Source organism: Oncorhynchus keta, chromosome 31 (genome assembly GCF_023373465.1).
Source record: "Oncorhynchus keta strain PuntledgeMale-10-30-2019 chromosome 31, Oket_V2, whole genome shotgun sequence".
Lineage (NCBI taxonomy): Eukaryota > Metazoa > Chordata > Actinopteri > Salmoniformes > Salmonidae > Oncorhynchus > Oncorhynchus keta.
In genome coordinates this window covers 14,878,762-14,906,545 of record NC_068451.1, presented here as the reverse complement: position 1 = coordinate 14,906,545, position 27,784 = coordinate 14,878,762, and the positions used below count along the sequence as shown (strand labels likewise).

The window sequence follows — 27,784 nt, the reverse complement described above, 5'->3', positions numbered from 1 at the left end:
TGCACTCAATTAGTATTTGGTAGCATTGCATTTAACTTGGGTCAAATGTTTTCGGGTAGCCTTCCACATGCTTCCCACAATAAGTTAGGAGGAATGGGCCAAAATGCACCCGACAGAGCTGGTGTAACTGAGTCAGGTTTGTAAGGCCTCCTTGCTCACACATGCTTTTTCAGTTCTGCCCCCAAATTTTCTATAGGATTGAGGTCAGAGCTTTGTGATGGCCACTCCAATACCTTGACTTTGTTGTCCTTTAGCCATTTTGCCACAACTTTGGAAGTATGATTAGGGTCATTGTCCATTTGGAAGACCCATTTGTAACCAAGCATAAACTTCCTGACTGATGTTTTAAGATGTTGCTTCAATATATCCACATAGCATCATGAAGCAGGAAATTATCTATTTTATGAAGTGCACCAGTCCCTCCTGCAGCAAAGCACCCCCACAACATGATGCTGCCACCTCCGTTCTTCACAGTTGGGATGGTGTTCTTCGGCTTGCAAGCCTCCCACTTTTTCTTCCAAACATAACGATGGCCATTATTGCCAAACAGTTATATTTTTCTTTCATCAGACCAGAGGACATTTCCCCAAAAAGTAAGATCTTTACCCTCATATGCAGTTGCAAACCGTAGTCTGGCTATTTTATGTCAGTTTTGTAGCAGTGACATCTTCTTTGCTGAGCGGCCTTTCAGGTTATGTCGATATAGGACTCGTTTTACTGTGGATATAGATACTTTTGTACCTGTGTCCTCCAGCATCTTCACAAGGTCCTTCACTGTTGTTCTGGGATTGATTTGCACTTTTCGCACCAAAGTACGTTCATCTCTAGGAGACAGAACGCGTCTCCTTCCTGAGCGGGATGACGGCTGCATGGTCCCATGGTGTTTATACATGCGTATTATTGTTTGTACAGATGAACGTGGTACCTTCAGGCATTTGGAAATTGCTCCCAAGGATGAACCAGACTTGTTGAGGTCTAGAATTTTTTTTCTGAGGTCTTGCTGATTTCTTTTGATTTTCAAGCAAAGATGTCATGATGTCAAGCAAAGAGGCACTGAGTTTGAAGGTAGGCCTTTAAATACATCCACACCTCCAATTGACTCAAATGATGTAAATTAGCATATCAGAAGCTTCTAAAGCCATGATGGAATTTTCTGGAATTTTCCAAGCTGGTTAAAGGCACAGTCCCCTGAGTGTATGTAAACTTCAGACCCACTGGAATTGTGATACAGTGAATTATAAGTGAAATAATCTGTTTGTAAACAATTGTTGGAAAAATAACTTGTGTCATGCACAAAGTAGATGTCCAAACCGACTTGCTAAAACTATAGTTTGTTAACAAGAAATGTGTGGAGTGGTTGAAAAACGAGTTTTAATGACTCCAACCTAAGTGTATGTAAACTTCCGACTTCAACTGTAGGAATCCTTTGTCCAGGGAAGTATTCTCTGTTGCTTTTAAAAAGTTCCAGTTCCGCTGACCAGTCAGTCCAGAACTCTGGGGTTCAGATCTCGAGGTTCTACAGTACTTGGTCAAACTACTGAAACAAGTCCAAATAACTAGCCACTAGCTCCCCACAGTGGTATCAATCAAAATGGTTATCGGGTCCAGAACATTTGACCAATAGTGTAACTCACTAGGTCCCCACAACATCTGGCACTGTGTGTTGAAGCTGGCGCAGACACCGCTGTAGCAGTAGGAGGAGCCTTCCTCGCAGGGCTCGCCGTTCTGCAGGAACACGTTGGGGGGGCAGTAGGGAGAGGTACCGGTGCAGTGCTCTGGGAGGTCACACTCCCCCAGGGGCTGCCGACACATCCATCCACCTGTACGCAGCTGGTTAGATGGAGAAAATAGACAGTAAATCAGTAAAGGAGTTTATGATTTGGACCTTTGTTCAGTTTCTTGTGACAGATCATGTAACAGTTTAGTTTATTAGGATTATAGCACATGCAGCAGCTACTCTTCCTGGTGTCCACATAAAACATACAAATACATGACAAAATACAGAACAGTACTAGACAAGAACATAAAAATCTGAGTTATAACATATATAATTGTAGTTATAATAAATATGATACTAACAACCTGAGCTGATTTTAAATGTAGGTGTTCAGTAGTGTGTTCAGTGATGAGGTTGAATGAGTGTGTGAGTGAGTGTATCAGTAAGGGTCCAGTGAAGGACACAGAGGGAGAGAGGCTTGCCCACCTTGCAGTTGTCACAACAGATGCCATCAGAGGAACACTGGGCCCCTGGAACCAGTTTACAGGTGGTGGCGTTGCAGCAAGGATCGTTACACTCCTGGACATCCCGAGAGAGAGACACTTAATAATTCATCCTAAACCCTAAAGTTAGGGCTCTTCAAACTTTTCCTTTCCAGGGACCCCCTCCCAGGCAAACTGCGACCCAGGGACCCCCATCATACGTTAGTAATATAAACATTGAAATAACAAAATAAAATGTGTAATTTATACATGTATATATATTTTCACGGGCCCCCTGATTGAATACCCCTGACCTAAATCATAAAGTCTGTTCATTGAATTATCATCTATGGTGGCAGGTTGGTGTTCATTGTGATGAATCTTGTCCTGGAGGCAGCTCTGCAGGGTGGTCAGTAGCTGGCACATCCACAAAGTCATAAAATCAGATTTTAAACCTAAACCTAACCCGTACCTTAACCCTGACCACACTGCTAACCTTACGCCGAACCTTAAATTAAGACCAAAAAGCACATTTTTGTTTTCATACATTTTGTATGATTTAGCCAATTTGGACTTAAAAGCTGGCCCATCTAGAGGAAACCGCTCAGTGCTGCCTCCAGGGCAAGGGTCATCAAAATAAATGTCAACCTGCATCTATGGTGAGCTATGCTGTCCTCCCTAAAAATATCAAATTTACTGTCCAACATACATCCAGCAGGCCGCAGTCACACTCCTCTCCCTTCTCCACATAGAGGTTTCCACAGCGTGGCCCCCCCAGCAGTTTCTCAGGCTGGGGCACGTTGAAGAGGCACATCCCCCCACCGTGGAGCAGGCTGAGGGACAGGTCTCTGGCACTGCAGCTGCTGAACAGCTGGCCTGGCATGAACCTGGGTCAGAGGGGCAAAGAGAGCAAGACATTTAGTGGATGCTCTTATCCAGAACTTCTTACAAGTGCATTAAAATGAACATAATACTTGGCAACTGAGCTGCACATAACTGACCCTTTCTGTTTTGCATCATTGACTTTGCGTGGCCTGGTGCTTTTGTAATGCACGTCAAACGTAGCCCACCATAGCCCCATAGCACCTCACCCAGTAGACGGCTCCATGATGCAGCCTCCCAGGCGTGGCTCGTTCTGACACTGGCAGCGCCGGTCGGCCGTGTCATGATTCATGCCCAAATTGTGCCCGAGCTCATGGGCAATGGTGGACGCCACCCCCAGTACACTGACCAGGTGATCCTGCACACAGAGATGGAGAGGGAGACACACAGAGTCAGTCAACTACCAGACTCATACTATCATTGTGGGGCAGTTGCCCCTCTACTCCACTGATAAACCTAACTGAGGCTAACTAACTCACCACATTGACCCCTCCTGACCGGTCCTTGGAGCACATGGAAGACTGAGATGCCATTCCCACTGTAGTTCCATCAAATGACTCCCCCCTGGAACAGATCAAACACATACAGTTATTGTTAGTCTATTTTCACAAAGAGGCCATCCACTGGTATATTCATGTATTTGGGATGGATCTGCTTCCATAATGTACAGGTGTGAGAAAGGCACGATAACCTTCAACCAAGTCCATTTGACTACTCACATAATGAGCTGAGCATTGTCGTGGCGCAGGCGGGGCAGCAGCTCTCTGGTGCGCCACTCCAGGAAGCGGTTGAGGGTGTCTGAGGGACTCTTGTCAACCCGGATCTTATCCTGGTCACTCCAGATCTCCAGCCCAGTTAGAGCCACACGCACACTCAGCGGCCGGTAGAACTAGAGAGGGGTAGAGGAGAACCACCATGACAAACCAATGAAAATATAATACAAATATACATCGGCCAGTATATTAGGTACACCCACCTAGTACCGGGTCAGGTCTCCCTTTGGGCCCAGAACAGCTGGAATTCTTTGGGGAATGGAAACATTGCTCAATTGGTATCAAGGGATCTAATGTGTGCCAGGAAAATGTTTCCCACACCATTACACCACTGCCACCAGCCTGTACCGTTAATGGATTCATGCTGCCTACGCCAAATACTGACTCTGCCATCAGCATGACACAACAGGAACCGGGTTAAGTTGGACCAGGCAATGTTTTTCCACTCCTCAATTGTCCAGTGTTGGTGATAGCGTGCCCACTGGAGACTTCGTCTTGCTTTTGGCTGATAGGAGTGGAACCCGGTGTTGTCGTCTGCTGTAATAGCACATCCATAAAAAGGACTGACGAGTTGTGTGCGAGATGCCGTCCCGAGCCATTATTTGCCTGTTTGTGGCCTGCCTGTTTGCTTGCACGGTTCTTGTCCATCTCCTTTGACCGCTCATCGAGCTGTTTTCTCCCACAGGACTGCCGCTGACTGGATGTTTTATTGTTTGTCGCACTATTCTCTTTAAATCTTACACACTGTCGTGTGTGAAAAGCTGAGGAGGCCAGCCGTTTCTGAGATACTGGATCCAGCGCGCCTGGCACCGACAATCATGCCACGCTCAGGTCACTCGTTTTGCCCATTTTAACATTCAATCGAACAGTAACTGAATGCCTTGATGCCAGTCTGCCTGCTATATACAGCAAGCCACGTGACACACTGTCTGTAGGAGCGAACCATTTTCATGAACGGGATGCTGTACTTAATAAACTGGGTGTATATGGTTAATACTTAACCTCCAGCTATTTATTTTACTTTTGAAAAGCAATATCCCAAGTATAAATACAGTAAAGTACACACACTAAAGGGTGAAAAATGTGTTTTTAGCAAAATAAATGTTTTTTAGACATCTGCAAACTTCAAGGAGTAGGGCATTCAAGGAGTTGGTCTGTTGGGAATACGTGATATCATCAGCCTCCCGCTTGTTTGAGGAACATTAGAGAAGCAGTAGATGACAGAAAAAGTAAAGCCCCCCCCCCACACTTGTGCCATGTCACGAATTACCTGGACCACTTATTGAGATGTGGCTTTTGTTAAGTAAATGAGGTGTTAAATGATGCGAAAAGGAAACCACTTTAATATTAGGTTACATACCCAGTCTACTTGGTTGGCCACATCCAGCATTCGATAGATGATAGTCTTGTTGATTTTCTGGTAGTTAAGGTACTATAAAAAAGAACCGTTATTGATTAGGACAATAGAGACAGAACATGATGGGATTGGTCTAAATGTACTGGGGTCTCTTCAGAGTGCAGCTACGTCAGTGCCTTGCTTACACTAAGGGGCATTGTCGTACATTAGCCTTATCGTACATTACCTCTTCGTGATCAGCTACAAGCACAAGCTCTATGTACTTGGTCTCTGAGAGAATGTCCCTCTTACTCTGCAAAAAAAGCAAAGTGTAAACAAAAGACATTCGGGCCAATGTACAGTATGTTGTCGACAATTCAGGGAAGACAGTATGGTATTTTCAGCAGTGGCGAAAACATTAGTAGTTCCAATTCCTAGATAAACATTTGATTGTGCTTCCAGCCCCTCTCACCCTGTGTGGGACTTGTGGTGGGATGTGGATGGGGGGTACAGGTGTATGGGACACCCCACAGCCCCCAACACTACCCCTCTCCAGAGGTCTGGTGGAGTAAAGCAGGTGCATCCCCTCCTCCTCCCCTCCACTCTCCTCTGCCCCCTCCTCATGGTCTTCCTCAGGCTGCAGCTCAAAGCTCAGGGTGGAGTTGATAGCCACCACACCCCTGAGGGAGAGGGGAATAAACAGGGACTCACTCAACAGGGAGTCAACAGGGGCAGAAAATGCTGTCCAAGTTCCAAGTAAAAACTTCAGGTGAGGACATGGTTCAAGGCTCTGCTAGCAACCAGATTTTTATTTTTTTATTTTTTTATTTCACCTTTATTTAACCAGGTAGGCTAGTTGAGAACAAGTTCTCATTTGCAACTGCGACCTGGCCAAGATAAAGCATAGCAGTGTGAACAGACAACACAGAGTTACACATGGAGTAAACAATTAGCAGATGACCTTTTCTACATAAACATGACCCTAAACCAAGTATATGGCCACACGGTCTTCCCACGTGAGTAAAGAGCTCTAAATAACTCCAACTCTAAATAAAGGTCAAGAGGATTTTCCATGGATTTCCACCAAGTTCATTTGGATATCCCTAAAGTATCCAGGTCAGCGGAAGGGACCCCAGATTAAAACTGTCGCTTTATCAAATCGGGTGATTAGTACGCGTGAGGAGGTCAGAGTTCTTTCTGATGAATCTGAATTGGATTAAAGCCACCTCACGGTCGATCATTCTGCCCCACTCACATGACCATGACGCTCACATAACCATGACGTCGTTCGTACTGCAGGCAAATATGAAGTGCCCTTAGTAAAGACTTCCCCTTTATAATAATAGGTTCACCATATAGTGCACCACAAAGGGAGTAACTCAGGAGGGCGATTAAGTGGGATAAGGCTGACCCCTGTTTATATTACTTTACTGGTTTTAAATGCATGAACCATTACATAACAGATAATGAAATGCATATCCTAGCCTCCGTGCTTCTACACCTGCATTGCTTGCTGTTTGGGGTTTTAGGCTTGGTTTCTGTACAGCACTTTGAGATATCAGCTGATGTATGAAGGGCTATATAAATACATTTGATTTGATTCGATATGCTTACGGTCATAAGGTAATGCATTGAGCTGTTAGGCTCTATTTCTTCATGGAAAACCTAAAAGGCATGACTACATAGTATGAATTTGTATGATCTCACTTCCATGGACACCATTCTCAAATCAAGTAGTGACAGAGTGGAAATGATCCTAATTTTGACAGGCTGCATACCATCCTGTAGTTTTGACAGAGAGTTCAAGTTGATATTATTACCTGAGTCCAGAGCAGGTACTGAGAGCCACCCTGGACTGTGGGAAGCCCCTCACTGAGCCGTGGTAGTAGCAGTGAGTCTAGGAGATAACAACCAGGGAGAGAGGAGTCAACATAATATAAGGACGACATTATTATCCAAGCTCATATGAACTAACTTGCCGTTTTCATATCAACCCCTTTAACAATTCTACCTATAACAAATCAGAACATTTACAACACATTACTTACCACTGTGCTCTCCTCTAAAGAAACCCCAGTGCCATTAGGGAGGTAGTAGAAGACATTGGGGGGCTTGGGCAGGAGAGCGCTGCAGGGAGAGGACAGGGTTACTGTACATTCATTCAGACTAATTCCTCTGAAGATTTATCTGAAGTCCGAACGTTTTATTGTTGATGATAAATCCCTTTATGAAACTATGAAGTCTTAACTCAACGATTGCAAAGGTTGGGGCATTTCTGCATCACAACTCCCCATTCAGATAGCTAAAGCTTATGATTACATATATTTTAGTCTTCTGATATTTTAAAATGGAGTATCTTTTGTTAGTGAGCTTACTGGTTTTTCTCCAGGTCCAAAAGATAGATGCTGCCTCCAATTTGAAGACCACACTGTAGCTTGTCTGGGTGACCGTTCTGTGAAAGGAAAAGAAACATACACCTGTAATGTGTACTGTGATTTGGATCCTCATAAGTCAGTGGATAATTGAACTAACTGTAATACAAAAATTTGGTTGGACACTTCCCCCTAACAACTGTTGTGCTAAAGGGGAACAAGGACCTTATGTGACCAAATTAACTCATTGTCCAACAAAATCTTTCCAGCAATTACATTGTTTGCTGTTGTTGTTGTTGTAATCACTCAATGTTTCAACATGGTGTACTCATGATTAGCACGTGATGAGTGTCTTAATGAGCGAATGCAGCCAAGAGCAGCTTGAAGTGGCAAACGGGGCAAAGGGACAATCTCCTTAGTGAAACAGCAGTAATATCCAGTACCACCATGTGGTCTTTCTTATTAACCCTGCGAAGGTTAAAGGATTGAGGCTTAGGAAGTCCTGCATAGTTCATAAAGAGCATTTTCTGTACACAATGACCTATATCCTTTAGAGGCTGATGGACAACATTTCAGATGTAGTAGGCAGCTATGGAGCGCTCATCCTTTCTCCGCACTAAAGTTCCATTATTACGCAACGCTCAAATTGGATAATACTATATACTTTGAATCCCTTCAGCCAATCAATACTCATCCCATCAAACCAGCCAGCGGACATGAAATGAGATGGTGCGATTAAAGTTATACTTTGTCTATGGCTGCAGCCGCCCCTGAGCACTACCTGTCAACGTTTACACCTGCATGCTCTCTAAAATAGACCCAGTCTCTAAATGCGTGCAGCACCCAGTCTTTGATTGGCACTGGCACCTAAGCACAATACTAGAGCCCAAATGAGCTGAATCAGACTGTCAGCCAGGGTTACCCCTCATAGGCACTAAGGACCAGGCTATAAATGGACTTCATTTGCCTGCTGCACATTTCTCTCACCAAATGCAGAGGCGGCGGTGGGTAAACGACATCCTCTCCCTCTTTTCATGTCCATTTCCCCATGCGCTTCCATCTCATTACAGTCATTCCCCCCCAGCGGGAACTAACACCGTCTCTCTTCCTGCCATTCAGTCATTTTCTAGCGCATTTAACGGCTCCACCTATGAAGACAGTGAGTAAGTGAAACCCTTCCTGTTGGCGCTTCCCTCCATCCCCACCGCAGAGTGCTGCTTCCTCGCTTTCTCCTCTCCAGCTAACTGACAGGAATTGGCAGGGGATCAGGCTTGGGAATGGGACTAGAAGTAGGAGTACAGGCAGTAAGGTAATGGTGGTGACAGTATGGCAGAGAGGTCTGTTCAGTTCCAAGTAGGGGTTAGTGACTATGAGGAACCAGAGAGTCTAAATCGTCTGTGGACCGGCAAAAACCATGCTGGATAATGTCATTGCCGGGTACCCAAGTCCAAGAACAACTTACACCCAATTCACTCAGAAGTATTCTACTGTCCACAGTCCAAGAAATACTTCAACAACATCATGGTTCATATGACACATACAACTGTGTCCCTGTACCATAGGCTCTAAGAGGCTATTAGTAATAACATAACTATTCACACTGGAACCCAGTCATTGGATATGTACGAAATATAACTGGTTCCACATCCAAGAATATCATAATCTAAGAAGAATCCCAGAAGTAGATGATGCTAATTGAGGGGGATTTCCAATACATTTGAATGAAAATATAACTCTGGTCTATTTCTAGTTCCTATAGTCTTTATTAGAATCAGAGGGCTTCGGTGAGGTCATTCACCACAGTATGTAAGGAGAGTGTGACTGAGTTATGTTGGGTGGACCTGTGTTTTTGTACCGCCAGGGCAAGAGTCCAATGGGTAACCAACAAAGCCTCTAGGCACAATGGTGGAGATCTGGCTAAAAACTACAAGGAAAAAAACTAACTACAGTAATGTCAGTTATGTGTCCAAAGAGAATAAAGATTAAGGGTGAGAAAGCGATAGGGAGAGAAAGAGATAGGAAGACATACAGCACATGTACACACTCTCTCAAACATCTGCATCTTTTGGCAAGCTGCCTTGGATTGTGGTTTTGGGGAGAGAGGTCAGAGTAGAAACAGGGCTCCTTCCAGAGCAGAGCAGAGCTACATCTGTTCAGGGCTCTAGTGGAGGATCACACCCAAATATCTGGAGCTCAGCCAAGAAACACCCACCCTCTCCACACTTTGTTTGTCATTGACTCACTTCTCCCTTTCTCACCCTCTCCCTCTTCTTTGAGCATTACAATTTCTCTTACATTTCTCTCCTCGTCTCTCCCTCTTCCTCCTTCTGAATCTTTACCTCACACTCGCAACTGGTCTCTCGTTTCACTCTCACAGGCATTTCACTTTCACCTCTCTCACCTCTGTCATTCTTTATCCTATCGACAACCATGTCCACTCCATCTCTGCTGCCATTACCTCTCCTTCCCCCACTCTCTACCTTCACCCTCTCCTCTTATTTCCCCCCTCTCCTTCAGTGAGGTAAGTATCCCAGGCCGTGACCTCCTGCTAGTAACAAGATGAGCTCACCGCCAAATTAATGCTGGGTGGGGTCCATTCAGACCCAGAGCTGCTTGTGACCCAGAGCAGAAGAAATAAACCAGGGAGGAGGAGAGGGGAAAAGGGGCGGAGGGGGTGTAACGGAGGAAGGGAGGGACAGGGCGAGTCGTGATTCCTCTCCAGCTCTTTCAGCTCAACGGACGAGTGTGAGGGAGGGAAATACAATCAGTCAGCTCCTGGGATGTCTGTCTTCCTCAGTCCCTGTTGTGCTTCTCTGTTATTTAGTCTGACCCAGAGCAGCCCTGGATCCTGTTTATGGATCAAGTCTGGACATGTGAATGGAGTGTGCCTGTCCACTATCTGAGGGAAATCTCTGGGTTAGTTCATGACTTGTTATTGTAATGCAAAGGGGTACACAACAAAGTAAATTAATGTACAATGGGCAACATGAGGTAGAGGAGTGTCGCATTCACCTCCAGTCCCAAAGGGAATGTGGTGTTTGCTGGCTCTTCTCCTCTTCCCTAGCACTTGACTGATTAATATCAATGAACCAGATCGTCAACATGTCCTGGTTTATAAATGTTCAACAGATGCTGATATGAAGGGAAGAGTGAAAACCACTTCACTGAAACTCATGTCTGCCTCTGATTGTTTCTTTACTGCTGTGCATGGATATCCAGAACTAACCTCACCAATAGGAAACAAGTGATTCATTCCCATTTAACTAGTAGCCTGCCTACTTGCATTACCTTCACTTGGGCTTAGAGAAGTACTCAGTGATTTGAATTACTTTTGGGGTATAATGAATGATCTGGTTATATAAACACGACCCCGGTTGGGGATTAACTCAAGACCATTCTTTACCCGGCTCAATACACCACACACCCTAGTGAAACACTTTCCCTACAGACACTTTCTTAAGTAGATAAGAGCCCCCCCCTTACGTAAAGAATCCGTCTTACCATGCTTTGGGTGTAAGACAATAATGCCCCCCTCACACACACACGGCTGTCTTAATGGTAGGGTAAAGGGTTGGGGTGGCAGAAATGCTCACTGTCAACACAGAGCGATCGTGCTCTGAATTAGGTCTCCTCCTTAAGCTGTATTAAGGTGAAGCTCCCTGCTGCACGCCTTACACATCAGAGTTCCGTGTGTGTGTGTGTGTGTGTGTGTGTGTGTGTGTGTGTGTGTGTGTGTGTGTGTGTGTGTGTGTGTGTGTGTGTGTGTGTGTGTGTGTGTGTGTGTGTGTGTGTGTGTGTGTGTGTGTGTGTGTGTGTGTGTGTGTGTGTGTCACAAATCCATTCATAACCAAGTTGGTGTGGAGGCTAATAATAACATGTCATACATGTCTGTATTTTCTTCTTAAAACATTTATTTCCAACATCAATGTGGCAACTGTCTGAAAGTTTGTTTGTTTGACAAAGTAGATCTATTCATGGTTCTACGTTGACAGAAGCTATTCAGGCCAAGTCAAGTGCCTCTCCCAAGAGGACACAAGTCGCCTGCTCCACCATAATAAATGATACTAACGCTGTGGTGACTGGCATGTTTTCTTCTTTAATATCTCACTCACGTATAATCAATCTGAGATCCTAATTGGGCTGGGAGTTACACGCATTTCATCAAAAAGGAACTCGTAGTTCTTTTGAACTAACTAAAATAATAATCTATTTGTAGCATGGTAATGATATGCAAAGAATATACACTCAGATATTTTTGCCTCGAGAGAACATTTATGATCATCTTATCTATAGCTAATCATGCTTTGCTAGACAAATAAAAGATCTACATTTAACGTGATGAAGTTGCACACTATCATGGGGATTACATTCAAGTAAGTGCACTCAGTTCGAGTGGTGAATTTCAATACTTTTAATTAGTGTTATTTAGAGCACAAGTGGTGGCTCTAACTTCTAAGGTCACACTTGGCTCGGGTTAGAGTGATCTTTATCACGTGAATACCCTGGACGGGGAAATGGAACGTTACAGGAATTACATTGTTCAGGGGGTGGGTGGGTGTTGATGAGGGTGGACGGACAAAGTTTGTATAACAGACACACACAGTCACACCCCTCCCATATGACACCATCCCCCACCTCTCCTCTCATTTCTGACAAACAATCTAAAAACAGATCCCGGTTTCCATGGTTACACGTTGCATGTATTTTGAGTGAGTATGTGAATCACTGGTGTTATGTTCGTCAGTATGAGCAGTAGGCTGTGGGTGCAGTAATCTCATGACAAGTGAAAAACGGCTACTCATTCATCAATGACTGCAGTGATTCAGAGGATAAACCGCACAATAATGTAAGAATTAGGAGTGACTCTCCGCTGAGTCTTAGCCAATGAGGCCCACTCAACTGTGTTATTTGTATGACAGTGCAGTGCCCTGGTGTGTTTTGAAACCAGTAAACAAACATCTAGGTGCCTGATGGAGACAATGGGGTTCAACCTTTTGAAAGTCAACACTCCGATCCAGTAGCTGGCTTAAAAATATAATGTGCAAAAATGTAGCCCTGTCATGCTCTTATTCTCTACTTTCTTCTGTGTCTGTGTGTCTGTGTGTCTGTGTGTCTGTGTGTCTGTGTGTGTGTGTGTGTGTGTGTGTGTGTGTGTGTGTGTGTGTGTGTGTGTGTGTGTGTGTGTGTGGAAAGGAGGGTGGTCTGCTGTCTGGCTTCCTTTTTTGTGCTAATATATTAGAGGAAGGAAGTAGGCGCCTTGACATATTTTACAGGGAGCTTCCTGAATAAAAACTATGATCTGAAGAAGGTGGGGGGGGACTGGGGAACTTTAAGAGGACAGACACTTCCTGTGCAGCTGACAGGAGGTCTGAAATCATATCCTGAAGAATTCCCCCATATCACTCACTCCACCCAGAGAGGAGAACATCATAACACTGACGACCTTCGAATAGAAAACAAATGTGAGCCGCACATTGGAATTGGAATAACCAGGTGTGGGTTTGATGTTAGTTTGAGATAGAAAACTGCAGTTTAAAATTAGGAGTTCTTATGGAACCTGTAAAAATAGAATGGTTATTAACCTCTGACACTAAAAAAATAAAGGCCACTTTATAAAAGTGCTCTGGGATCACTGAATGAAGAATGGTAACATGTAAGCCTGGAAATAGAAAGCCGGTAATGGAAGTAGGACCAGAGTAATACTATGTGAATGTCCCTGTGTAGAACGATACTCTCACACACACATTCTCTTGATGTCTGTAGTCTCACCTGCAAGGCCTCACTCAGACTTCTATTGTGTCCGTCCACTACCACAAAGGGCCTGGTCCTCTCCAGTGGCTTGCCGTGCCTACTACCATGGTGGTGCTCTGGACCTGGGGACAGGGAGAGATGGGATTCATAGGAAAATGTTGTCTTACGTCCCTTGAGGCGCTATATTCAGATGAATAAATCACTTTGATACTATAACATCAGTGGATGGAGAAACTATTTTGTTAATGCTAGTAGTGACCCTAAAATCTAAATTCTCAGCTAATGGCAACCAATTACCCTAGTAGTCAGTGAACCCCCTTCCCCATGGGGCAATGCTAATGCTAAGATAAAGCCAGCCATATCCCAGATGGATATCCCTTAGTCGTAAGGAAAAACTAATGTGGTATGCAGGCTTAGGGTAGGAAATGCAGGAAACCTACAATTTTCATTAAATGGTTTCAATATGCCAGGAAAAAAAGCTCAGCATCACAATCTTAACTAAGCATGTACAATTCAAGCTAATTGCACAAACCAATCAGTGATGCCAGATGTGCTTATAACAGCTCATGCTCTCTGTTTCTTAGCAGGCATATCTTCTGACTCCTTTCTTCACACACACATAAAACAGACACAGCTGCATTAACTTCAGTACAAGAGGCTCTGTGTCCCCTGTCCGTTCCTAGTACAACTGTTGTCCAGAGCCTGTATTAGGCTAGTTATAGATGACTGGCTGGCTGGCAGGTGTCTCGAGGACTAACAAGCAGCAGACCACCTCCCAGTGCCCATTTTACAATAGCCTACCTATGTACAGTTGAAGTCGGAAGTTTACGTACACTGTAGCCAAATACATTTAAATTCCTGACATTTAATCATAGTAAAAATGTCCTGTCTTAGATCAATTAGAATCACCACTTTATTTTAAGAATGTGAAATGTCAGAATAATAGTAGAGAGAATGATTTATTTCAGCTTTTATTTCTTTCATCACATTCCCAGTGGCTCAGAAGTTTCCATACACTCAATTAGTATTTGAAAGCATTGCCTTGAAATTGTTTAACTTTGGTCAAACGTTTTGGGTAGCGGTCCACAAGCTTCCCACAATAAGTTTGGTGAATTTTGGCCCATTCCTCCTGACAGAGCTGGTGTAACTGAGTCAGGTTTGTAGGACTCCTTGCTCGCACACGCTTTTTCAGTTCTGCCCACAACTTTTCTATGGGATTGAGGGTTTTGTGATGGCCACTCCAATACCTTGACTTTGTTGTCCTTAAGCCATTTTGCCACAATTTTGGAAGTATGCTTTGGGTCCTTGTCCATTTGGAAGAACCATTTGCCACCAAGCTTTAACTTCCTGACTGATGTCTTGAGATGTTGCTTCAATATATCCACATAGTTTTCCTTGCTCATGATGTCATCTATTTTGTGAAGTGCACCAGTCCCTCCTTCAGCAAAGCACCCCAACAACATGATGCTGCCACCCCGTGCGTCAAGGTTGGGATGGTGTTCTTCGGGCTTGCATGCATCCCCCTTTTTCCTCCAAACATAACGATGGCCATTATGGCCAAACAGTTATATTTTTGTTTCATCAGACCAGAGGACATTTCCCCAAAAAGTACAATCTTTGTCCCCATGTGCAGTGGCAAACCGTAGCCTGGATATTTTATGGAGGTTTTGGGACAGTGGCTTCATCCTTGCAGAGCGGCCTTTCAGGTTATGTCGATATAGGACTCGTTTTACTGTGGATACAGATACTTTTGTACCTGTTTCCTCCAGCATCTTTACAAGGTCCTTTTATGTTTTTTTGCACTTTTCGCACCAAAGTACGTTCAGCTCTAGGAGACAGAAAGCATTTCCTGCCTGAGCGGTATGACGGCTGCTTGGTCCCATGGTGTTTGTACTTGAGTACTATTGTTTGTACAGATGAACGTGGTACCTTCAGGCATTTGGAAATTGCTCCCAAGGATGAACCAGATTTGTGGAGGTCTACAATTTTGTTTGCGGTCTTGGCTGATTTCTTTTGATTTTTCACCTGATGTCAAGCACAGAGGCACTGAGTTTGAAGGTAGGCCTTGAAATACATCCACAGGTACACCTCCAAATGACTCAAATGATGGCAATTAGCATATCAGAAGCTTCTAAAGCCATGACATCATTTTCTGGAATTTTCCAAGTTGTTTAAAGACACAGTCAACATAATGTATGTAAACATCTGACCCACTGAAATTGTGAGAGTGAAATATAAATGAAATAATCTGTCTATAAACAATTGTTTGAAAAATTACTTGTCTTGCACAAAGTAGATGAGATGTCCTAACAGACTTGCCCAAACTGTAGTTTGTTAACAAGAAATGTGTGTGGTTGAAAAACAAGTTAATGACTCCAACCTAAGTGTATGTAAACGTCCGACTTCAACTATAGACTGAACAAAAATATAAACACAACATGGTTTCATGAGCTGAAATAAAAGACTGCAGACATTTTCCATATGTTCAAAAAGCTTATTACTCTCAAATGTTGTCAAATTTGTTTACATCCTTGTTAGTGAGCATTTCTCCTTTGCCAAGATATGATACAGTCTTATACTCAGCTGGCCCCTCCCCGGATTTTGTGTTAAATGCTCTACAACAAAGATTTCTTAGTGTCCAACAAGCTTTCTCTGCCCTTAACCTTGATCTGAACACCTTCAAAACAAAGGTCATGTGGTTTGGTAAGAAGAATGCCCCTCTTCCCACAGGTGTGATGACTACCTCTGAGAGTTTAGAGCTCGAGGGAGCCACCTCATACAAGTACTTGGGAGTATGGCTAGACTGTACACTGTCCTTCTCTCAGCATATTTCAAAGCTGCAGGCCAAAGTTAAATCTAGCCTTGGTTTCCTCTATCATATTCGCTCCTTTCACCCCAGCTGGCAAACTAACCCTGATTCAAATGGCCATCCTACCCATGCTAGATTATGGACACATAATTTATAGATCAGCAGGTAAGGGTGCTCTCGAGCGGCTAGATGTTCTTTACCATTCGGCCATCAGATTTGCCATCAATTCTCCTTATAGGACACATCACTGCACTCTATACTCCTCTGTAAACTGGGCATCTCTGTATACCCATCGCAAGACCCACTGGTTAATGCTTATTTATAAAACCCTCTTAGGCCTCACTCCCCCCTATCTGAGATATCTACTGCAGCCCTCATCTTCCACATACAACACCCGTTCTGCCAGAACACCCGTTCTGTCAGTCTACTGCAGCCCTCATCTTCCACATACAACACCCGTTCTGCCAGTCACACCCGTTCTTCCGATCCCCAAAGAAAACACATCCCTGGGTCGCTCTCTTTTCAGTTCGCTGCAGCTAGTGACTGGAACAAGCTGCAACAAACACTCAAACTGGACAGTTTTATCTCAATCTCTTCATTCAAAGACTCAATCATGGACACTCTTACTGACAGTTGTGGCTGCTTTGTGTGATGTATTATAGTCTCTACCTTCTTGCCCTTTGTGCTGTTGTCTGTGCCCAATAATGTTTGTAACATGTTGTTTTGCTACAATGTTGTTGTCATGTTGTGTTGCTACCATGCTGTGTTGTCATGTGTTGCTGCCTTGCTATGTTGTTGTCTTAGGTCACTCTTTATGTAGTGTTGTCTCTTGTCGTGATGTGTGTTTTGTCCTATATTTATGTTATAATAAATATATATATATACAGTGGGGAGAACAAGTATTTGATACACTGCCGATTTTGCAGGTTTTCCTACTTACAAAGCATGTAGAGGTCTGTAATTTTTATCATAGGTACACTTCAACTGTGAGAGACAGAATCTAAAACAAAAATCCAGAAAATCGCATTGTATGATTTTTAAGTAATTAATTAGCATTTTATTGCATGACATAAGTATTTGATTACCTACCAACCAGTAAGAATTCCAGCTCTCACAGACCTGTTAGTTTTTCTTTAAGAAGTCCTCCTGTTCTCCACTCGTTACTTGTATTAACTGCACCTGTTTGAACTTGTTACCTGTATAAAAGACACCTGTCCACACACTCAATCAAACAGCCTCCAACCTCTCCACAATGGCCAAGATCAGAGAGCTGTGTAAGGACATCAGGGATAAAATTGTAGACCTGCACAAGGCTGCGATGGGCTACAGGTTAATAGGCAAAGAGCTTGGTGAGAAGGCAATAACTGTTGGCGCAAGTATTAGAAAATGGAAGAAGTTCAAGATGACAACTGTGTCAAACAACTTCAGTCTGGGGCTCCATGCAAGATCTCACCTCGTGGGGTATCAAGTTTTTATTTTACCTTTATTTAACTAGGCAAGTCAGTTCAGAACAAATTCTTATTTTCAATGACGGCCTAGGAACAGTGGGTTAACTGCCTGTTCAGGGGCAGAACGACAGAGTTGAACCTTGTCAGCTCGGGGGTTTGAACTTGCAACCTCTCGGTTACTAGTCCAACGCTCTAACCACTAGGCTACGCTGCCGCCCCAATGATCATGAGGAAGGTGAGGGGTCAGCCCAGAACTACACGGCAGGACCTGGTCAATGACCTGAAGAGAGCTGGGACCACAGTCTCAAAGAAAACCATTAGTAACACACTACGCCGTCATGGATTAAAATCCTGCAGCGCACGCAAGGTCCCCCTGCTCAAGCCAGCGCATGTCCAGGCCCGTCTGAAGTTTGCCAATGACCGTCTGGATGATCCAGAGGAGGAATGGGAGGTCATGTGGTCTGATGAGACAAAAATAGAGCTTTTTGGTCTAAACTCCACTCGCCGTGTTTGGATGAAGAAGAAGGATGAGTACAACCACAAGAACACCATCCAACCGTGAAGCATGGAGGTGGAAACATCATTCCTTGGGGATGCTTTTCTGCAAAGGGGACAGGACGACTGCACCGTATTGAGGGGAGGATGGATGGGGCCATGTATCGTGAGATTTTGGCCAACAACCTCCTTCCCTCAGTAAGAGCATTGAAGATGGGTCGTGGCTGGGTCTTCCAGCATGACAACGACCCGAAACACACAGCAAGGGCAACTAAGGAGTGTTTCCGTAGAAGCATCTCAAGGTCCTGGAGTGACCTAGCCAGTTTCCAGACCTGAACCCAATAGAAAATCTTTGGAGGGAGCTTAAAGTCCATTTTGCCCAGCGACAGTCCCAAAACCTGAAGGATCTGGAGAAGGTCTGTATGGAGGAGTGGGCCAAAATCCCTGCTGCAGTGTGTGCAAACCTGGTCAAGAACTACAGGAAACGTATGATCTCTAATTGCAAACAAAGGTTTCTGTACCAAATATTAAGTTAAGTATTTGATACATCAGAAAAGCATGTCATGCAGAAAAGCATATGTCATTACTTGAAAATCATACAATGTGAATTTTCTGGATTTTTGTTTTAGATTCTGTATCTCACAGTTGAAGTGTACCTATGATAAAAAATTACAGACCTCTACATGCTTTAAGTAGGAAAACCTGCAAAATCGGCAGTGTATCAAATACTTGTTCTCCCCACTGTATATATTTTAATTCCTGCTCCCATCCCCGCAGGAGGTCTTTAGCCTTTTGGTAGGCCGTCATTGTAAATAAGAATTTGTTCTTAACTGCCGTGCCAAGTTAAATAAATAAAATAATACCAAGAAGCTGATTAAACAGCATGATCATTACACAGGTGCACCTTGTGCTGGGGGCAATAAAAGGTCACTCTAAAATGTGCAGGTTTGTCACAACACAATGCAACAGATGTCTCAAGTTGAGGGAGCATGCAATTGGCATACTGACTGCAGGAATGTCCACCAGAGCTGTTGCCAGATAATTTAATGTTTATTTCTCTACCATAAACCACCTCCAACATATTTGAGAATTTGCCCCAACTGGGACAGAATGCGTGTCCAGCGACTGTCAAGGCAATATCTGAACAATTAAGTGAAAAGGTCTTTACAGCCTACACCCGAATTTACTAGAAACGTTATTGTGTTTAGAAAGTAAAGGTATCAGATAAATATTAATTGTAATTGGCATGTATGCTAGGCTCCAGTATAGAGGGTTAACTGACTGTAGGATAGACCTAAAATGTAATGTCATTTTGGGTGAATTTGAGAGTGCCCAGGCACGGACTGAAATGACATTTTAATGACAGTACCTTTGAAGTTGCCTAGGCTAAACTAGGGTTACTACAAATACCTACTTGTAAGTGAGGAGTGGGACGATACTGTTGTTGCGTTCACAAGAGACAGCTTCTCTTGTGGCTTCTCCATCTCTGTTTTATTTGAATTCATATGACGTTCCGCCAGCAGATATTCCTGCAACTCGGCATCGTGCAGCAATCCTAAACGGTTACTAGGTAACGTATTTGATTGAGTACCGCGAAATGTAACAGTCTCGAGTAGCACCAACGTTACCAGAGCTCTAGACGGAAACATTGTTGCGCAGTGACATTAGCTCGTGTCCATCAACTAATCCACGTAAAAGGTGTAAAACAAGGCATTCAAAAACGGAGAAAGGTCACAGGTTCTGTTGGAGGAAACTATACCGCTACCTCAATTTGCCTACAGGGGCAAATGTCAAGCGAAAGTCCATGATAGTATCCACAAATGCAAAGCAGAGCAGAAGTGTTGCTTGTGCCAGTCAATCGAACGTGTAACTTTATTTCAAGAGGCTTCATTCACCTGCGCCATTAGCCCACACCATAAAGTCCTGTAACAAACCTCTAACCAAGCCCAGCTCGCTGTCCGTAGCCTCTGGCTGCAGTTATCGCAGGGTCATACTTCCAGTACCGTTACCTTCACACACAGAGCTACTACAACATATGTCCATTCCGTAGCGGAGATGAGCCCACTGTGATCTCGTTAAAATCCCAAAGTACTATTCAGAATATTTTATTTCCCGAAAGACAGACTGCTTCGCACATGCAAGACATTCGGGCACAAAACTGAGTCCGTGTATTACAGCGATGGCGTAATCGCATTTCAACCCCCGAACAGGGCGGGATTTTCTCTTGTGCTTTAACTCTTTACTGCCTGAATCTTTCTGCGGTGACATTCTAGACAGCCGCGTATTCTAACCTTACAACATTTCTATATAGCGAATTCTAAAATGACTAAATCGATGTATAAAGTCCTGCATTTTAAGGTAATTAAGTGTGACTAAATTATGCAATTGTTTACCTTACACACAGACAGGCTATTTAATCTGATAATATTAAGTCATCCTATTGTCTGAACATCCCAAAGAATTAGCTGGATCTACAGTTTTGTCAATTGTCAGCATTGCTAAATAACAACTGCAATCTGCTGAAACCTCTGGTGAAACAGATGCTATTGTTAGTCTAGTTGATTTAACGATTAATTAGTCACAGGAAATACAACTTTGGACAGGGATTCAAAGAATGAAACAATTTCCTTCAGAACAAGACTTGAAAGAAATGAGCCAATATAAACATTTAACAGTGTATAATGATCAACTGTTCATTCGGCAAGTTTGTTTTATTGCCATTGAAAAAGATTCAGGACCAAAACCTGTAATGGCTTAATATGCTAAATATCTTTACTGTCTGCAGATCATTTAGGTGGTCACCCTAATAGGTGGTCGCCCTAACATAGCTGTTCAGACACAGATATGTACTATCTACTGGGTCCCAGTTACTAGTGGGACACAGGTGGTACAGATCCTGCCCAGGTCCCTCCAGCACTGGAGCCAGTAGGCCGCCTGGGACTGTGCACTTCACGGCCCGGTCACCCCTCTGCCTCTCCCAACACACACAGCACCACCGCAGCCTGCAGCCCAGTCTGGACAACACCTAAACAGGAGAGAGTGGAGGTGAAGGGTAGAAAGAGAGCAGAAAAGTGGGAGGAATAGAGAGTGGGATGGGGAGAGTACAGTAGGTAAGACGGGGCAGTGTTAAATAACAGTACAATTCAGCGAAAGGAACATATTTGCCCTAATTATATTATTGGGTGTCAGTGCATGGAATGAAAAGCATTAGTGAAGACAGAAGAGGATAATACAACAGCATGTAAGACCGGATGGAGAGAGAAGGGCCCAGGAAGGAGAGTGGGAGGGAGGCTGCATCCCAAAGAGTTTGTCTGTGTTTGTTTAGATTTGTCTTTGAGATCATTCCCAGAAAAGAGTAAGCGCATTTGACTTCAAAATTAAAGGCACTGTCATTCTGTCATGAGTTCTCAGAGTTCATCCAAGAGCCATCCCATCAACTAAGTCAGGAAATAGAAGGGTTCAAAGACCTTTAGGAAAAAAAATGTTTAAACTCGGTTTAATGAGAGAGAGTAGTTAAATACACACAGTACGCACTGTTTTCTCTCCTGTTCCTAGCTGCATGAGTCGTGTCCATTACCTTTTGGTGAATGAGATGCGCCTCTTGATCTGCAGGTTATAAAGGAGCAGAGTGCGCCTCTTCTCCCGCAGACAGGCAGCCACAGCAGAGGGTGGACAGACAGAGAGAAATGGGGCAGTCAGATAAATGACAGTGAGCTAATATATAGTGTGTAGAACAGTAGGGCACAGACAGGCAAGATGTAGAAAAGTTTCTGTGGAATGAGATATTTGAATCACCCTGAACATGGGTACTAGACTTCACCACTGCTGAATCAACACTCAATACTGTCCACCATTTTTTATTTATTTTTAAATTTCACCTTTATTTAACCAGGTAGGCTAGTTGAGAACAAGTTCTCATTTGCAACTGCGACCTGGCCAAGATAAAGCATAGCAGTGTGAGCAGACAACAGAGTTACACATGGAGTAAACAATTAACAAGTCAATAACACAGTAGGAAAAAAAAGGGGGAGTCTATAAACATTGTGTGCAAAAGGCATGAGGTAGGCGAATAATTACAATTTTGCAGATTAACACTGGAGTGATAAATGATCAGATGGTCATGTACAGGTAGAGATATTGGTGAGCAAAAGAGCAGAAAAGTAAATAAATAAAAACTGTATGGGGATGAGGTACGTAAAAATGGGTGGGCTATTTGCCGATAGACTATGTACAGCTGCAGCGATCGGTTAGCTGCTCAGATAGCAGATGTTTGAAGTTGGTGAGGGAGATAAAAGTCTCCAACTTCAGCGATTTTTGCAATTAGTTCCAGTCACAGGCAGCAGAGAACTGGAACGAAAGGCGGCCAAATTAGGTGTTGGCTTTAGGGATGATCAGTGAGATACACCTGCTGGAGCTCGTGCTACGGATGGGTGTTGCCATCGTGACCAGTGAACTGAGATAAGGCGGAGCTTTACCTAGCATGGACTTGTAGATGACCTGGAGCCAGTGGGTCTGGCGACGAATATGTAGCGAGGGCCAGCCGACTAGAGCGTACAAGTCGCAGTGGTGGGTGGTATAAGGTGATTTAGTGACAAAACGGATGGCACTGTGATAAACTGCATCCAGTTTGCTGAGTAGAGTGTTGGAAGCAATTTTGTAGATGAGGATGCTTCTGGAGCACTGAACTCCTGAGGCCAGTTGGATTCATCTGTGAGCTGCACACTTTCACCATGTTGCACTTCTCTCCCACATGCTGTATGTGCAGCAGCTTAATTTTGCTTGATTTGTGAAACTAATCCCCTTCAGAGAGCATAAGGGGAGGACTAATAACAGGAATGACACTTCAGCTGATTTAGTGCTAAGTGAAAACACAGAGTGAAGGATTGCCCTCTATCTACTATGCCAGTCTCTCCCCTCACTGTGGTTTCTCTATAGGTGCTTTCAGACTGGCATTTTGAACCCAGGCAGCATTTCAATTATGATCCTGGAATGGCGAAATACTTCTGGTTTTTGTTCCTACTTGATCTATCATTGCACTCACCTCATCTGGTGTCCCAGGTCTAAACCAGTCCCTGATTAGAGAAGAATGAAAATCAGAAGTTTATCGAACCTCAAGGGACAAATTTCACACATGCATTTTCAACCCGGGCCAGAATTTTAAATGCTCAAAATACCTTTGAAAAACACTCTCCCTGTTGTGGAAATGCCAGCATGAAAAGTGTTTGTATCCCGCTTTCCCTCTGTTACTCTCTTACCCCCTCAAATTCTTAGTTTCTCTGCATACAGTATACACTTCTTCGCCCCCCGCTGTGCAGTACTGTAGGTAGGGCTTCAGTATGAGCAGAATGCGTAGTGTCTAATGCTATTACAATAAGCTGCTCTCGGGTAAGCACTGCTTTACTCGACACACACGAGCCAGTGCATTTCTTACAGGATTGGGGGAAAAGGGCCACATTCACTCTGTGTACACATTGTGCTAAAGCCTATTGAATACATTGAATTATAAACTGGGTGGTTCGAGCCCTGAATGCGGATTGGCTGACAAACCCATATACCACGGGTATGACGAAACATTTATTGTTACTGCTCCAATTACATTGGTAACAAGTTTATAATAGCAATAAGGCACCTTAGGGGTTTGCTATATATTGCCAAAATACCATGGCTAAAGGTTGTGCCTAAGAACAGCCCTTAGCCATGGTATATTGGCCATATACCACACCCTCTCGTGTGTTATTGCTTAAATATACCTCCACCAGCAATGGTGCACAAGTTTGCATGAACAGTTATATCCATTACACCTGGATTAGGCTAGGTTTCTTCTTTTGGTCACGTTCCTAAATGCATGTTTATGGAGAACATGCATTTATAAGCCTACAGATTCCTGGACTTAATTTTGGTGTTCATCTGGAACAATTAAGGGATATTAGAACAAAAACAAGAATGTGCACAACTGGCCTTAATGAGGTAGCTTAATTTAGCTGTTGAATTTCACACAAATAGTGTATGATGTAAATGAAGGCCAAGCTTTCGGTTAGGATATTGTGTTTAGAGGTATGGGCAGGAGTCAAGCGCAGGAGAGCAGAGATGTCCGAGTTGCATTTTTAATAGGCGAGTCCACAAACATATAGGTCAGGTACAATACCAAAATAAACGCCCCACGACAAAAGAGTAACCAGTTACTCACGGAAGGAGGAAAACAACGCTCCTTGAACGTAAGCACTCGGTAGAATACGTGAAAAGAAATAAGGCACAACCTCAACAAAACACGAATAATCCCACACAAACCTAAGCAGGCAACCGGGGTAATTATACACACAAAAATTAAAGCAAATGAAACCACGTGTGACAGAACCAAAGACAAAAATAACAAAAGGATCGGTGATGGCCAGTAAGCCGGCGACGCCGACCACCGCCCAAACAGGGAGAGGAACCACCTTCGGTGAACGTCGTGACACTTTCTCCTGAACAATGATTTGTTTTATTTCTATTTATACTCAGCAGTCGACCCAGTAGCTGCTCCAATTTCCGGGGAGATATCCGTAACACAGCTAAGAACTCTGGGGAAATCAACCGTTTGTGATATCCAGATCGACTGCAAGTACTAACAGCATAAGGAGCGTTTCTACTTTGTGCGACATTGTATTCTTTGTTTATTTGCAGGTCGCCCGACAAGACCCTACTGTTTGTTCAAACCTTCCCTGTGCCAATTCCACAAGGGATAAAAAAAAGGAGTGGAATAATAAATGGTAGTCTGCCTATTTAAAACGTTACATAGGCTGGGCCCAATGTCAACGTGCATGTTGTGTAGAGGCGCCCAGAGTTTTAATGTAGCTACTACTTAAGTTGAAACATTATGACCTTAGAAAAATATATATTTTTATATACTATACCAAACAAAAATATAAATTCAACATGGAAAGTGTTGGTCCCATGTTTCATGAGCTAAAAAATAAGATCCCTGAAATTTTCCATACACACAAAAAGGTGGTTTCTCTCAAATTTGTTTACATCCCTGTTAGTGAGAATCTCTCCTTTGCCAAGATAATCCAGCCACCTGACAGGTCTGGCATATTAAGAAGCTGATTGAACAGCATATTCATTACACATGTGCACCTTGTGCTGGGGACAATAAAAGGCCATTTTAAAATATGCAGTTGTCACAAAACAATGCCTCAGATGTCTCAGATTGAGGGTGCGTGCAATTGAAATGGTGACTGCAGAAATGTCCCCCAGAGCTGTTGCTAGAAAATTGAATGTTTATTTATGGCATTGAAGCTTGTTTGGAGGTTTGTTAGCACAGTGTCAGAAGGACCAGATGTATACAGAATGGTGTCATCTGCATAGAGGTGGATCAGAGAATCACCAGCAGCAAGAGCGACATCATTGATATTTACAGAGAAAAGAGTCAGCCCGAAAATGTAACCCTGTGGCACCCCCATAGAGACTGCCAGAGGTCCGGACAACAGACCCTCCGATTTGACACACTGAACTCTATCTGAGAAGTAGTTGGTGAACCAGGCAAGGCAGTCATTTGAGAAGCAAAGGCTATTGAGTCTGCCGATAAGAATGCAGTGATTGACAGAGTCAAAAGCCTTGGCCGGGTAGATGAAGACGGCTGCACAGTACTGTCTTTTATCGATGGCGGTTATGATATCGTTTAGGACTTTGAGCGTGCCTGAGGTGCACCCGTGACCAGCTCCGAAACCAGATTGCATAGTGGAGAAGGTACGGTGGGATTCTAAATGGTCGGTGATCTGCTTATTAACTTGGCTTTCGAAGATTTTAAAAAGGCATGGCAGGATGGATATAGGTCTATAGCAGTTTGGGTCTAGAGTGTCTCCCCCTTTGAAGAGGGAGATGACCGAGGCAGCTTTCCAATCTTTGGGGATCTCAGACGATACGAAAGAGAGGTTAAATAGGATAGTAATAGGGGTTACAACAATTTTGGCAGATAATTTTAAAAAGAGAGGGTCCAGATTGTCTAGCCCGGCTGATTTGTAGGGATTCAGATTTTGCAGTTCTTTCAGAACACGAGTGAGAATGTTAGACGCACAAATATCACACCCCTCCACAAATGCTAGCCTCACTGTTATCGGGAATGGTAAGAGGTTAGCATGTTTTGGGGTGTATGATCTTTGTGCAACTCACAATTCATTCATGATTACCAGTAATCGTGGTAGCATTCACATTAATGTAAAATTGTTAAGAAACATTTTCTATACTTGAAAGGGACTCAAAATGACAATACATTATTTATTTACCTATACTCCAAAATGCTGGAGTATAGAGCCAAATTAAACATTTTAGCGTCACTGACCAAATTAATACGTTATATTTTGTTTGCTTACTGCTCTGTTTCTCCTGGCATCAATCTGTCTGAAGTAGGTGGTGATGTAGACGTTGTCAAAGCAAATGTCTTGGGTATACTGCCTCGCATATTCAAACACCCTTCAGAGGAAGGAAGAGAGTGAAGCGGCACACACGCGGGGATTACATTAGAAACTGTATAAACACTTTATAGAAATAAACTACATCATGGTACTGCAGTGAGTCTAATGCAGGGGTGCATGACTCTAGTCCGCAAGGCCTGCAGTAGGCTGGATTTCAACCCTGACTGATTCAGACCTGGGAACTGGATGTATGGACTTTGGCCAATCACTGACAAAAGAAAAGGACAATGTCACTTTGAAGAACTAAAATAACCTCAAAAAGCAGAACATCTGACAAACCCCTACATTAGATAGCATAAACACACATGTCATTCCGTCATATCTAACCGAGTTGCTGTGTGGTTGAGTAGGCTCACGAGGTGCAGATGGTGTTGAAGGTGTGGGAGGAGGAGGAGCTTGATGAGCCCCAGAAACGGGACCAACCTTGGTCTCCTCAAAGGCTTTACACAGAGCCTCTGAAATCCTCCTGTAGGGCTGACACACCAAACAGACTGCTGCTCCTCCTACACACATGAGAGGGAAACGTGGAATCTCAAGAACTGTAAATAACATCCAATTAAAGTATTGTGCAAAGTGCATCTTCAAAAGAGTAAGGCATCATACATGTATTTCGAGTAGAGAAAACCTCCAAATGACCCAATTATGTGTAAACTACAGTCTTTTATTCCCTTCATTATTTAACTGCCTTGGTTTTAGTGAGAGCAGACAGGAGTTGGGCTTGTAACTGCAGCACTACACGTTAGTACTGAATTATCTGGACAGTGCGTCAATGGAGAAATTGAGCTTGTCAAATGTTTGCCCAAAGTTCTGTAGCGGAAGAATCAGAATTAGTTGTGTAACATAGATAATTAAGATGTCTTATCTGCATAATATGCTTCCGTGAGACACTTGTTATTAGAATGCATCTCTTCTGACTCTGGTGTTGGCAGTTGCACTTCTTCCCTCAGCTGGTGCTCAGTCAACTGGGGCACCGAGAAGGGAGAGGTCAGGCTTGTCTTTCACATGTCCCTGGTGCTATGCAGAATATCAGAAAGGGAAGAGGACAGGATGGAACATTGTCTTCATATGAGAATGTGTCTATACCTACTCTTAAACCATGTGAAGGGATGGCGTGATTAATGGGGAACCAATTACTTGTCTCCACAATGTCTGTGTGCCAGTCACTCCCTCCTTTGGCCTTGGGGGATGTGTGTGGTAGTGTCTGGAACCATTGTATGTCATCTCTGATGTTGCACTTATCCTGGGTTAGCAGGCTCCGGACCGGGG

General features: G+C 43.6%; 1 protein-coding gene across 5 annotated transcripts in view; it reads right to left on the bottom strand.

The window, feature by feature from the left end:
- Positions 1 to 27,784, bottom strand: part of LOC118364534 (disintegrin and metalloproteinase domain-containing protein 15-like) — a 48,837-nt gene that overhangs the window by 19,612 nt on the left and 1,441 nt on the right. For 3 of the 5 annotated variants that reach the window (XM_052489663.1, XM_052489665.1, XM_052489664.1), the window contains exons 3-17: positions 21,643 to 27,532; positions 19,480 to 21,090; positions 13,332 to 13,435; positions 7,566 to 7,642; positions 7,239 to 7,317; positions 7,011 to 7,087; positions 5,663 to 5,870; positions 5,438 to 5,503; positions 5,215 to 5,286; positions 3,801 to 3,970; positions 3,561 to 3,645; positions 3,291 to 3,439; positions 2,909 to 3,086; positions 2,204 to 2,296; positions 1,635 to 1,830 (exon numbers count right to left, since the gene is read on the bottom strand). In XM_052489663.1, coding sequence (XP_052345623.1) covers positions 1,635 to 1,830; positions 2,204 to 2,296; positions 2,909 to 3,086; positions 3,291 to 3,439; positions 3,561 to 3,645; positions 3,801 to 3,970; positions 5,215 to 5,286; positions 5,438 to 5,503; positions 5,663 to 5,870; positions 7,011 to 7,087; positions 7,239 to 7,317; positions 7,566 to 7,642; positions 13,332 to 13,435; positions 19,480 to 19,714 — 1,789 coding nt within the window. In that variant the 5' untranslated portion in view covers positions 19,715 to 21,090; positions 21,643 to 27,532. Of the gene's footprint in view, positions 1 to 1,634; positions 1,831 to 2,203; positions 2,297 to 2,908; positions 3,087 to 3,290; positions 3,440 to 3,560; positions 3,646 to 3,800; positions 3,971 to 5,214; positions 5,287 to 5,437; positions 5,504 to 5,662; positions 5,871 to 7,010; positions 7,088 to 7,238; positions 7,318 to 7,565; positions 7,643 to 13,331; positions 13,436 to 19,479; positions 21,091 to 21,642; positions 27,772 to 27,784 lie in introns of those variants that run through there. The other 2 variants (XM_035746149.2, XM_035746152.2) reach the window with 2 other exon arrangements.